General features: G+C 41.2%; 2 protein-coding genes across 4 annotated transcripts; both read left to right on the top strand.

The window, feature by feature from the left end:
• Window positions 1–582: 582 nt before the first annotated feature.
• LOC115672594 (upstream activation factor subunit UAF30) lies at window positions 583–8,112 on the top strand. 3 transcript variants are annotated; one of them, XM_056304854.1, is made up of 9 exons: window positions 583–1,020; window positions 2,239–2,350; window positions 2,429–2,603; window positions 4,029–4,179; window positions 5,511–5,625; window positions 5,780–5,954; window positions 7,222–7,275; window positions 7,435–7,611; window positions 7,867–8,112. In XM_056304854.1, the coding sequence occupies exons 1-9, from the start codon at window positions 701–703 to the stop codon at window positions 7,890–7,892; spliced, it is 1,305 nt and encodes a 434-aa protein (XP_056160829.1). In that variant the 5' UTR covers window positions 583–700; the 3' UTR covers window positions 7,893–8,112. The 3 variants fall into 3 exon arrangements, with proteins under 3 accessions (XP_056160829.1, XP_030450293.2, XP_056160830.1); XM_030594433.2 differs by having other exon boundaries at window positions 584–1,020; window positions 7,435–7,604; window positions 7,850–8,112; XM_056304855.1 differs by lacking the exon at window positions 583–1,020 and adding an exon at window positions 1,042–1,687 and having other exon boundaries at window positions 7,435–7,604; window positions 7,850–8,112.
• A 1,597-nt stretch (window positions 8,113–9,709) lies between these two features.
• On the top strand, window positions 9,710–12,443 carry LOC115672711 (transcription factor HHO2). Its single transcript, XM_056304955.1, is given in 6 exon segments — window positions 9,710–10,147; window positions 10,248–10,483; window positions 10,577–10,949; window positions 11,602–11,678; window positions 11,830–11,985; window positions 11,988–12,443. Coding segments are annotated over 6 exon segments (1,203 nt in total). The 5' UTR covers window positions 9,710–9,948; the 3' UTR covers window positions 12,150–12,443.
• Window positions 12,444–13,100: the final 657 nt, after the last annotated feature.

Genomic DNA, 13,100 nt, shown 5'->3' with positions numbered 1-13,100 from the left:
TTATGAATATAATGATTATTCAGAAACTGAATATTAATCGGATGCAGTGAATGGATATTGGATAATTATGTTTAGTACATTTCCTATCTATAAAGGGAAATAAATCTCTTTCTTTCACAACACACCCGTCATTGTCATTTCTTTTCATATATTTGATTTTCATAAATGGAATGTTTGGTTATTATAAATAATGCTTAATTTGATAACAAAACCAATCATTATCTCTCAAAACTTCAGCCTTTCGCGCATAAGTATTTAAGTGTGCACTTAACGATAAGGATATACTTTACTTACCCAATTTTGCCACGACTTTCCTTCCTTTTCCCACGTTATTCGTTCTTTCTCCTGCAACCGATTAAAGAAATTTCGAATCCCAATTTCCATTTTGCTCTCCTACCAAACCTCAATCCTGTCGAACCGGTCAAACCAATCGCCGAAACCGGTCCGACTCTAAAGAACAACTTCAGGTGGAAGAGCTGGCCAATCTGGTTTTTGTTGCCCGCAATGCCACAAATGCCCTCGTCCCCTAGTACGCTCCCTCGGCCCTCTTCTCACGGTCGCCTTTTTAAGCCCCCAAATTGGATTCAATTCCTCTCTCTCTCTCACTCTGCATGAGACGCCAGCTCCGAAAGAATCTCTCTTCTTCATCGGAAACAGTCGCCGCCGCCGCCGTCGGCCCCCGCGAGGAAGAAGGTGAGAAATGGTGTCGGAATCGGACCTCGCGAGCCGGCTCCGGGAAATCCTGAGCAATTCGGACCTCGACCGGGCCACCGCCGGCTCCGTCCGCCGGCAGCTGGAGGCGGATTTCGGCGTCGATTTGTCCGACCGCAAAACGTTCATCAGGGAACAAATCGACGCTTATCTCCAATCCATGGGGAATCCGGGGGGAGATGCCAATGAGGGCGGCCAATGCGGCGGTTCCGACGTCGCGCGAGAAGAGGAGGAGGAGGTGGAGGAAGAGGAGGAAGAGGAGGAGGAGGAGGAGGAAGGGGAGGAGGAGAAGAAAAGTAAAAAGAGGCGGTAAGATTTCGGGTTCTTTCGACCATTTTTGTTTTTGGAATGGCGTATCATTTCGGCGACGGTTGGTTGTTGAGAAAAAGGCTCCTTTTTTTTTCTTTACCTTCCAAGTGTTCGCCTTTTCATTTTAAGTTGAGATAGTGGGCGTAGCTTTGGGTGTGGTTGAGGGAGGCGATCATTGCCGATTCCGGTGCTGTGAAGGTCAAACTTAATCAGAGCGATATTTGTGTTTATTCCGTATTGCGCTTTCCTTTGTCTAGAATATGCCGCATGCTTTCTGGTTATTCTCTGTAGTTCTTTAATTACGAGTTATTTGGGAGTTCGGACAGGGAAAGTGAGCAAAATCGAAACATGGTCTTTCCGTTAGAATGTTGTTGTCGCATGTGTGGGTGAATTGGAGATTTTGTTGTTCTTCAAGGACCGTTGGAAAGTAGGATGGATATTTGGGGGTCCTTATTGCAGCCAAGACTTCCGCGGCGTGCTGCTTTTTACATTTAGTATCTTTTGTTGGAGCTAATGGTCGAGTAGAGATCACTCTGTTTATGTTGGGATTTAGGGGTCAGCTTTAAACATCCTAAACTTGCAATGCTAACGTTCCCTTGTTGCATGCTGATTTACCCTGATGAATGGTCCCTTTAATCAGATGTTATTGGAGATTCTTGGACTCTTGGTATGTGCCTATCGATAAATCGTGTATTAAATAGCTTTCCTATCAGATTGGAAGTGCATCATTCTTAGTTAGAGATTGAATTATATGAGAAGGAAGTCGTTTCATAACCCCTGCTGGTGATCATTCCTTGGCTAATTACATCAGTGAAAGCAGTATTCGGCTGGCTTGTTCCCCATTTCTCAAATGACTGCTTGTTAACTTTCCATTCATCTGATGACATCATCCAGTTGCTTATGAAGCTACCAAAACATTAGAAACATTTAAATACGTTACCACTTGCTTGAAATTGAAGTTAACATTCAAAAATTCGGGTGTGAAAATGGATTATCAGGTAAGAGTTTGCAAAGTCTCTTATTTGTACTTATTGATTTCAAGTCTAAATGGACTCGTGGATTTTCTTTTGTGGGGGTTTTGTGAAGTAAGTTGCTAATCCTTTAGATGCCTGTTTATCTTATTTGGATGGATATCACTGGCACTGATCTTACAGTCTCAGAGCATTGCTTCTAGCCTATGATTCTGATGGGTCGATCCTGTGACTGTTATTTCTCTAGTGCGGCAAGTAAGGAAAAGGTAATCAAGAGGAGAGGAGGATTTAATAAGCTGTGTAGCCTCTCTCCTCAGCTTCAAAGTTTTGTTGGAGAGTCTACATTGGCCAGAACAGAGGTAAATCCAGAAAGAAAAGGATTTTGAATTATCGGAAGAGTATAACACACATCATCACTCTCTCCTTTCTTAATTTAGGTTGTGAAGAGAATCTGGTGCCATATCCGACAGAAAAATTTGCAAGATCCGAGCAATAGGCGTAAAATATTGTGCGATGAATCACTGCATAAGCTTTTCAATGTCAACTCTATTGACATGTTTCAGATGAATAAAGCCCTTGCCAAGCATATATGGCCATTAGAAGCCGACGATGGTACTTCCTTGATCCTTTTATGAGTTACTACTGAACATTGGCTTTGAGGCTAGGTATTGCTTTAGTTTTTATCTTTATTGTATAACATGAGTGGTTCTTGCTTTTCGTACATAAACCACCATGCTTCCTTTTGATTTTGGTTGATCTCTTCTATTTCGCTCTTAGTTCCTTTTAATGAGGTATCAAACATAAAATGAGGGACTCTTTCCTGCCTGTTTTTTACTTCTAGATTATAGAAAGAAAGATTAGGTCTGTGTCACCTCTATGGCTGTCAAAGCTGAATCAATTAAGATAATAGAGTCTACAATGTTTGTTAGTTGAGAGTTTCTTTCTGGGGGTTCTGAATGTTTCATCATTGTGGTAGACTGGACACACAGAACTTGCTGATTGGAAGTAGTCATCAGTGATATAGTTTAAGTTGTACAGGTGTCATATGTATAGTCATTATGCTAGCAGAGTAGTCATACTTTGACATATAAATGATCATTCTTTGAGGTATCAGTGGCATGCCTCTGACTGTGTCCTTTGTTTTTTTTTGGTAAGGAGACTGTGTCCTTTGTTCACATCCTCTTTCTTCAATAAAGAAGCACCGTTCCCTAAGGGGCTCAGGTCTTATCTGGTAATTTCGTGTTGAAGTTTCCCATTTTGTGGTGTGGGAAGGACTTAGTCTTGTCAAGCACCTGAGGAACTGAGGAATTTTTTCTTTCGCCATATTGGCTTCCGAGCAGTCCTTGCACCACCACCTCCCAGTCCCGGCCAGATTCAGATTGAATGGATTCTGAGGGAATGGGCATTACTTTAGTTTCAGGGTGAAGGCCTTGATGAAAGCTTAGCCATTTCCTGAGGTGAGACTTGAGAAGAGCTACAAGTTGAATCCAACTTTGAAGCTGTCTGTGTTCTGGTTCACGGAACCCCTTAAAAACGCATGACGAAGGAGTAGTTGATTGGTTTTTTGGAGTAATAGGGTCAAATCTGCAGGGGTCATGTGAAGATAGGTTCAATTGCACTAAACCATTGAAAAAAATAGCAGCTCCTAACTTAAAAAAATTCATATCAAGTTGGGAAATTCTAAACAAATCAGTTAGAAACTTCCAGTTATAGTGTCCTTTGGTTGGCAGTTTGAAATAGTGAAGCCAGGCAAAATGCCTTCTTCTTGATGCTTAGCCATTGTTCGTTCTCTTCTGTGCAACATGGTCTTCGTCATTCTTCTCTAGCTATGATCTCTTATAGCAAACAGAATACGAATTTAACAATTGATGCCATCAAGGCACCTTTGTGGCCTTTAGTTTTGTATGTTCTTCCACAGTCATATTTATGGTAACACAAAGCGGAGGAATTTGCTTCTCATATGCCTTTTATACCTCCTGTAAGGGACACTTTTATTATGACTCGATTTATGTGCTAAATAATTGATGTGAAACCCAGAAAATGCAATAAAGCAGACAAAGAATGAGGAGTCCGTTGACTCTCAGTCAGATGGAGAAGTCAGCAATGCTATCGAAGAAGCTGAAGATGATGAACGAAATGAAAATGAGGAAGGGGAAGAGATGAATGGACGGAGAAGCAAGAAAGGACGGTGAGGCTTTTTACTTTTCCGTTCTTTCTTTGCAGACTGGTCTTTTAGTTTTTTATCACGTGAAGATATGCCTGCAATTGCCACAAGAAGTGTTTTGGATGGTTTTATCATTTATCCGTCTTTAAATCGGATTATATTGTAGATTTCTCTAAGGGGAACTATGGTCACACCGTTTTTTAGTTGGGGACTGTCTTATATTGATAGTCCCATCACAGGCTTCATTCTGGTTTGAATCTTGCCATGGATTACCTTTAGGTAAAAATTTACTGAATTGGATTTCAGCAGGGGATTGTGCTGGCGGTTCAGTTATTTTGGACCCAAATTTTTTCTACTTCTGGACCTTCATCTGTTGTTTGGGGTCCGAATAATAATGGGTTACCCATTTGAAAATAAAAGCAACAAGGCTCTAGCATTCTACTGGGTGGACTGATACAAGTACCTTTGGGTTCAAGTAGCCTGATTAGCTGGGCAATGTGGTGTGTCGTATCTGCTTTGGAGATATTCGTTCCATTATTATTATCTGTGCTGATTCTTTGATCTGGTTCAGAGGCATGGTTGTGAGATAAATGAGTTTTCCAAATTCTTGTAATCAGTTTCTTAAGTAATTCAGCTTTATACATAAAAAGAATGTGGATTTTGGGTGAGAAACTGCTTCTTTTTTTTCACCTTAAGTTTTTTTAATGATTCCTAGATGCATCCTGCACGAGATTTAACTCTATTGACAACAACAAGACTTTTGCAAGTGGTAGAATTCACTCGCAGTGCGGTGTCAGTGAGTTGCTATCTCCTCATCGCAGATAGCAATTAGTTGGAGATCCTTCCTCATGGGTCCTTTCTTTTATTTGATTGTTTGAGGTACGGAGGTGCTTCAGAGGGTAGTTATTATGCTTACTTGGCATTAAGCCCCCTCATTCAAAGCAACAACTTTGCCCATTGTTCCGTACTTTTTGTTTGTCCAGAAGAGTCCTCCAACTCCAATATTATACTGAGAGTGGAGATACGGGACCTGTGCAAGTAGGCCCTCTTGTATTTTATACGAACGCTAAAAGGTGCTTCTTATCTCATGACTGATTCATGCAATTTAACTTAAAAAGATATTGCAGGATTTTGTGATATATGCTGGGCTGCTAGAATTTATAGTCCGAGGCCTGTTTATAGTCAAGCTTAACATATGTGTCCTAGTTTGTTCTTTGAGTGGAGACATCTGTGGTTTTTTTTATAGGATGACTTGAATTTTGTACTTATGGATAGGTGATGTCATTGTGCTGATAGGTAACTTTAGAATGGTTAGTGGTGTTTTTACTTCACAGCTTTGTGTTCTTACCTGTTAGGTCTACTAAAGAGGATAAAGGAGTTAAGAAAAGAGGTGGTGGGTTTAATAAATTGTCCAGCCTCTCTCCCCAACTTCAAGTGATCACTGGGGTGCCTGAGCTGGCTAGAACAGAGGTAATGTTAGTACTTTTTGATAAATCTCCAAATTCTTGCAATAGGCTTTTTGCCTGAACATCCCCTCCATCTCATTATGAAACATCCTTTGACCCAAGGAAAGTAATGGAGGGGTCAAAATAAGTTGCATTAACATTATGATTTTTTGTTCTAGGTTGTGAAGAGGCTTTGGGCATACATCCGGGCGAATAGTTTGCAAGATCCAAAGAATAAGCAAACTATTATTTGTGATGAATCCCTACGGTCCCTCTTTTGTGTGGATTCTATTAACATGTTTCAAATGAATAAAGCCCTTTCCAAGCATATTTGGCCATTAAATGATGGAGAAGGTAATTTCTTAACTTGTTCTCATTATAGTATGCAACAACTGAAGGAGATGTTCACATGACATTTCATTTATGTTTTGTTGCCTTTGTCCTTTGTCTGTCTGAAAAAAGTGCTTATCAACCTGAGTAAACATGTTTCTGCTACTTGTATGTCTGACCAGGCTGTTTGGTGGTGGTAAAATAGAGAAACCATTAGCCAGTGAAATTTGAAAAGATGATGCTATTAATTTGGAATCATTTTGTTTATAAATTTGGTATGAGCTTTAAAAATGGCATGAGATACCAAGCTAAAGAGAAGATAATAATGTGAGATGATTCTATTGATTTCTAACTTCAGGTATCTGACAGACACAGTTTGAATGGCTTTAATATCTGTTATTTTCATTTTGTTCTATGGGTCCACTAGATTCTTCATCAATTTTGATTAGAAATAGGGAAAACAAACTTAAAGTCCCCAAATAACAACCACCGCTAACACCCTAACTGTAACCTAGTTGCCAGCACCTCCACTGTCGTCAGCCTCATTGAAGCTATTCTCTCTCTCTCTCGGTCTCTCTCGAAGAGCAGCTGTTGCCTTGACGACCTTCATATGCTTCCCCTGCCCCTTTCTCTCTGACCTTTATCTGCTCGCAAGTTCTGTGCGACCTTGAATCTTGCTGATAGGTTAAACGATCTCTGGACTGTACTTGACATCCTGGCTATCATTCACCCTCTGATTTGAGAATGGCAATGGTCAATAGCCTTCTATCCAAGGTGATAAAGTTGCGGAGAAGGCTCAAGAGGGTGGAGAGAGAGAGACGAGCTGAGTTATGAAAGAGACACATGTACGTGGCGGCTCTGCTGTGGGGGCTGATGAAAAGAGGCTGCCAGTGTGTCGCCATTGTCAGAGGCGACAAGGTGTCCAGCAGCGACAAGGTGTCCCAAAGTAGAGGCAGTAGAGTAGTTGGTGGTGTACAGTTACGGTTTTGGTTGGGGTTTTCTTTGTGGGTGGGCTTAGAAAGTGACCAGTACTTTTGAAAGAAATATGGCAATTATGTTATCTGATGTTAGATTCAATTTGAAATCTATTTACAAAGTTCAGGGCGCAAAATGATGGTTGTGAAAAGTAATGGATACAAAATGAAATTGAAGTGGAAAATAATGATGGTTTTCTTGAATTTTCTTTTACAAATTCATCGAAATCGTGTGGCCTTTCTCTATAGCAATGCCATCTTTTACTTTCTTGATCTCATGGTAACAAGATGGTTCCTTCATTACTTCTGATTGCCAGCGCCTGAGAAGAATTCTCTGAAGGAGGAGACATGTGATTCAACAAGAGATGAAGGTGAGGTGAAAAGGTTTACCATTTGAGATGATCATTTGATTAGTGGTTTATTCATCACCCTTGGGTTCCATGTATTATTGAATTGTGCAATCCCCCTACAGGAGAAACAGCCTAATACTAGTCATTTAGAAAAGTTATATTTTTATTTACTCGGTCCAGATGAAGAAGAGCAGAAAGATGAAAAGCAGAAGAAAAGAGGTTCTGGTTTTACTGCACCACTACCCCTCTCAGATGCTTTAGTGAAGTTCATTGGCACAGGTGAAAGTGCATTATCTCGAGCTGACGTCGTGAAGCGAATGTGGGATTATATAAAACAAAATGATTTGCAGGTATGTGGTGGCTATTAAATGTCGTAGTCTTTTGTATTTGATTTCGTAACTCCACTGATATTGCCTATCAGATGACATTCATCATGTGATGAACCACAACTTAATGGGGGTGGTTCATGACTCGTCCAGTTCGTGTTTTAGTTGGTGTTTATTATTCTCAATTGTTAACATATTGTTATCTGACATTAATTTGAAGAAATTATTTTTGATTTTTGACTCTGACAAAGCTTTCTTTGCTTTCGAAGGATCCATCGGATAAGAGGAGAGTCATATGTGACGAGAAACTGAGGGAACTTTTTGAGGTGGATTCTTTCACCGGGTTCTCAGTCTCAAAGCTTCTCACGGCGCATTTTGTCAAAGGCAGGTGACTAAGGCTACTTGAAATGTACATATTTGAAGCCCGCGAGAAGTGGGCAATTTTGTTTAGCAACAAATTTATCATTGTAGTCTAGTAGCTTGTATTTTCCTCACTGACAATATATATGGTACTTGGGATTTTGTTGTCCTATTCCTCGACCTCTACCAACGCCTTTTTTCATCTGATTTTCATAGACATTGCGGCAGAAGTGTCAGGAATCACTTTGTTTCCCTGAGTTTGGGAACGATACGGTGATATGTATGGTTACTCTTTCGTCAATTTTGCTGCGAAATTAGCTTTAAAAGGTGGATTTCCATTCTTTCCGGAGGATCTGGCGTATGTTGTTTATCCTAAACTATATTGGGTTATTTGGATCTTCAGGTCCATTACAAACTTTCTTTGTCTGGTTAGAGGTGATATCTTTACATAGTCCATTCACCTAGGTTAATTGGGAGAGCTTCCACAGATTTGGGTGAAAGAAGGGGCTCCTCTGCACTTATAGAGGTCATTCGGATGCTGAACTCCTCTTGCCTTAGGGTCTAGCACTTGTTATCTTTTCTTGAATGTTTCGAGCTTTTAGTTATCGTGAAATATTTTGAACCATTCAGAATATACGAATATTTACATGCGGTCGGATATAGCTGTTTTCATAAGTTTTCAGAGCGAATAATTTTATCACGAAGTTATTTGTTAGGTTAAAATTGTCGAAACAAACTGCCCTTTTATGCGCACTCCAAAACAGCTGTTTCGCTACGAGGTATGCAAATTTCAAGCAACTGGTAACATTAACATTGCCGAAATTTAGGCAGAGCTTTTTGTTCAACTCATTGAGTTTAGGAACGACGAACCGTACACGTTGTTGCCTTGTCGGCATGTGCACCGTCGGGTGGAGATAAGAGCTGGATTTTCGGAATCGAGGATGGAGTCAACAGAGCCATTTTGAATTATTCCGTTGTGATTCATGGGGGCCTCAAAGGGTCGGATTTCCTCTTAGGGTGGACAGAAAGATCACGACAGGAGCAATTTTCTATGTAGGAAGATCTTTTCTCTTGGAATCTAAGGAACTTAGGTCGAATCTTGCTGTTACCAGAGCAAGATATGCATTGACTTACAAAAGAAGGAAAAGAAAGATGCGAGTGTGAAACGCGGAATAGTATACTATGCAGGTTCTGAAATTTTGGACAAGCCAAGAACATGTCAATGCCGCCGGTATGAACGGAATGGAATAGGGATCAAATCGATTCGCCTTACGAATTATGATGTTGCGGTGATCGGGAAATGCAAAGGAATAAAAGTGAGTGAAAACGTGAAAATAAATTACCTCAATTTATTAAGAGTATTTATTTCATGAAAAATCAATGATATACTCAATCGCTTATATGGCTTGCAAAATTTTTTTTCATGAATAAAAATATTCATAATAATTTCTATTAACCGATTATTTTAAGAAAAAATTCAAATGATTAATTTTCCGTTGGAAAATATGCATTCTAAATTGGCTTGCTTTCATGCTTGAAGACCAGAAACCCAAAAAGAGAAAAGAGAAAAGAGGAAGAAGAAGGAGAAAAAGGCAGAATCGATAATTGGTAAAGTTTTGTCCGATCAAAGAATAACGAGAGAACAATATAATATAATATAATATAATATAATATTAATTATAGAAAGTAACAAACATACAATGTACTTTCGGCAATAAAGGTAACGGGCCAGTTGAAACATATATTAGGAGGCAGCCGAGGAGAGGGGGAGGCAAATTTGGGTGGATAGGACGCGACGACCCGTGCAGGAATTTTTTCCGTAGCAAAAGAAAAACACGGCTCTGTCCTTCGTCTTCTTCCTCCCTGCCCGAAAGAATCAAGAATCTTCCCATCCCCCCCGGCATCTCTCTCTCTCTCTCTCTCTCCGTCGAAAAACACGGCCTTCAAGATCTGACCGAGTCGCTCCCGGCGGTGGCGGGGTCGAGGGCGATCGACGCGGCGCTCCGGAATGTGTTCGGCTTCCGACTCCTCCAGTCGTCCGCCGCCTTTCGTGCCCAGGACCATCGCCCATTTCCTCACGGAGATCGCCGACGTCGCTGACGGATCCTCCAAGCTGGAGGACTTCGTGGGGAGGTTGCAGGACGAGCTCGGCAAGATCGATGCCTTCAAGCGCGAGCTCCCTCTTTGCATGCTCCTGTTAAGCGAGGGTGAGTTGGGTTGGCTCGAACGAAGTCATTGACGTGCGCAGTTTTTGATAAGGGAATAATTGATGGGATTCCTGGTGTTTCGTTTGTTTTTTTCTTGCAGCGATTGAAGCTCTCAAGAACGGGTCAATGCGACCGAGTGCACCGAGCGCTCGACCGGTTCTGGAACTACTCATCCCGTCGAAGAATGATTCTGGTGGGAGCGAAGGGGCTGGAGAGAAGCCGAAGGACGAGAGGAGATGGACGACGAGCTCACTTCAGCTGTTGGACACTGAGGAGAACTTCTCCTCCTCCTCCTTCGATTTGAACGAAAACCCTAAAGCGGAACTACAAACTGAGGTATTTTAAGTGCCAAAAAACGTGCCTTGTACAAATTATGCTTATGGGTGAATCGAGGTTAGAGAGTGTCTGATTTATGTTGTGCTGCAATAGATTATTGAAGAGCAGAAGCTGGCTGCCTGCGAAGATCAATCGCAATTTCAGACTTGCAAAAGCAGGAGGAGTGTGGACACAAGAAAATCACGCTCTTTGTTCCCATCAGCTATGGCTTCGAGTGAACCGGCGGAAATTCCGTTGCATGGGTTTTTATCCCTCGGTGTGGGGATGAAGAATCCCAGCGAAGAATCGTCTTCTTCTACCGGTACCATAAGTGGTCGCAGTAGGACGATTTCCTCGGTTGACTGCACTGCACAAACGAGTTCGAGGGGCGGAAGCCGACAGACTGCCAAGAAGAGGAGGCGGTCCTGGTCTCCCGAGCTGCATCTGCGCTTCGTCGATGCCTTGCAGCAACTAGGTGGTGCACAAGGTTAGGAATTTGTGGTGCTAAACAGCTTTTGTCACTTTGACCATGACCTCATTCCTGTCTAAGAGGAGGCTGAGTAGCCAAACCTAATTGCATGATTGGGGTCTACTTCAATCCAAACTTGTGGGTCATGGATACTAATAAGTGTATGTTGTCCTCAGGCTTGCAACATCCTTTATCAATTCTTTACCGGAACAAAAAACATCTTTTTATCTATTTTGAGCTTGTTGATTAGCAAGGAAACCTTTTCAAAGTTTTCCACTTTATAACCACACCAACTCACATATGAGGATGCAATTTGATTGCCTTGAGATTAGCAAGTGCTTTTTCTTGTTCCGAATTGAAATTTCAAGAAAACTAATTCCTTTTCCAAATTTATCCTTAGTCTACTTCCAATTGCCACTTTCACAAACGTTGAGTTTTCTAGGGAATGGTACATCCTTTCAAGAAGACTAGTAAAATTTGTTGTCATATCTGTTCGCATCATAACAATGGAAAGATGTTGAGATATATGCTAGTTCTAGTAATATAGACGTTCAATTCAATCTGTTCTTTTTCCTTGAAACTCAATGTTGTGAAATAACTACAATAAGGTGCTCGACTCGTTAATCGCTTCCTTTGTAAGCAGCTAATAATGTACGCTTAATTTCTGCAGTTGCAACTCCAAAGCAGATTAGAGAACTGATGCAGGTCGATGGCCTCACTAATGACGAAGTTAAAAGTCATCTGCAAGTGGGTTTGTGAAACTCCCATCTCTTCTATTTGCCTTTCGTTGACATTTTGGGAGAATGAAAATATCTTTATGAATGAACAACCAATGAATGACTCGTTTGTTCTTTAAAATAAATCTTTCAAGCTCAATCCTTTGTTTGTCTCATTGCAGAAGTATAGGCTTCATAATCAAAGACTTCCTATTAAAGCTTCCCCAGCACAAAAATTGAGCGTTTTGCAGGATCTCCAGATGGCAAGAGATATTTCTGGTGACTCCTTGAAGATGAGCGGTCCCCAATCTCCTCCTCCTCAGAGTCCACTTCATATTGCGGGAAATCCCGGGTTGACCTCCCACACTGCCAGCGACTGCATGGAAGAAGATTGAGAGCCGTGAGATCCATAGCTCGAAGGGCAATATCTATAAGCTTGAGAAATGAGTTATCCTACTCTTACAGCAAAAGTTCTTCAGATAAAAAGAAAAGGTATACATAAAGGAGCAAATCACAATAACATATTACACAGTTCATCACATGTCAGAGATACATACTTCTGTACAAGGTTGGATCAGAGGCTCTCAATTTTTGCAGGATCAGTTCTCCTCCCTCAGAAATTTTTAATTATTAGTTTGCCTTTCTTCTGCTTATCTTGGCAATCTTATTCTGACCGCATACTTGTATACATTTCTTGGTATTTAAGTGTATAGGAGCATTGAGGCCTTGATTGAGTTTCTTGGTATGGTTAACATTTTTCCAGATTAGTTTACCGGTGACCTTGCAGTTTGTTGCTCATTGGATTGAATGGACGATGAGGTCTCCACTACAGCTACTAGCTTCCTGACTCCATTATGGTAATTCTGCCTTCCTTATGCATTGACCTAAATTCCACTGCTCCTAGCATATCTGTCTTTATTTAGTTACCGTGCGAGACAGTGTATCATTCTCAGTGATCGTCTAGGAATCTTCCTCCCCGAAACTATATGAATCTAAGGATGAGATCCTCTAGCCCGTTCGTGTTTTTTCGTCGGGGGTCTTGTTCATCAAAACTATCGATCCATGCCTATAAGGGTGTTATGATGTTTATTATTAATGCATCCGACGCATCAACGGGAATTCTGAACGCGGTAGAGGATCCTTGTCATTGAACCTCAAGTAACCATATTTCCTTTTTGGACGATACCCAATATTTTAGATAGATAGACACTATCATGTTCAACCTCAGGAGAGGAAGAAGAAACTAATGGATGGAGCTTTATGCGTGGACGCTAGAAATTCGTCAAGAGGTGGCGAATGAGAGGGGTCAACCATAAGTGGCCACGTTTTAGCACTACGGAAAAGCCCATTTCAAGTCAACCCACTAGTTTTTGGAGCCTTCATCCATCTCCCCATTCAGAATCCGGACAGCCTAAGCTATGAATTTCAATGTATCCAGGCTGAGGGTGTGGAC

This window comes from Syzygium oleosum, unplaced genomic scaffold (genome assembly GCF_021117445.2).
Source record: "Syzygium oleosum isolate NSW1041296 unplaced genomic scaffold, Sole_v2.1 Sole_v2.33, whole genome shotgun sequence".
NCBI lineage: Eukaryota > Viridiplantae > Streptophyta > Magnoliopsida > Myrtales > Myrtaceae > Syzygium > Syzygium oleosum.
This window is presented reverse-complemented; position numbering and strand designations above follow the sequence as displayed.

Coding starts and splice junctions, on each gene's coding strand:
- LOC115672594 (XM_030594433.2), top strand. CDS start 701: ATGGTGTCGGAATCGGACCTCGCGAGCCGGCTCCGGGAAATCCTGAGC. Junction 1,021..2,238: donor AAGAAAAGTAAAAAGAGGCG/GTAAGATTTCGG, acceptor TTATTTCTCTAG/TGCGGCAAGTAAGGAAAAGG. Junction 7,276..7,434: donor TGATTCAACAAGAGATGAAG/GTGAGGTGAAAA, acceptor TACTCGGTCCAG/ATGAAGAAGAGCAGAAAGAT.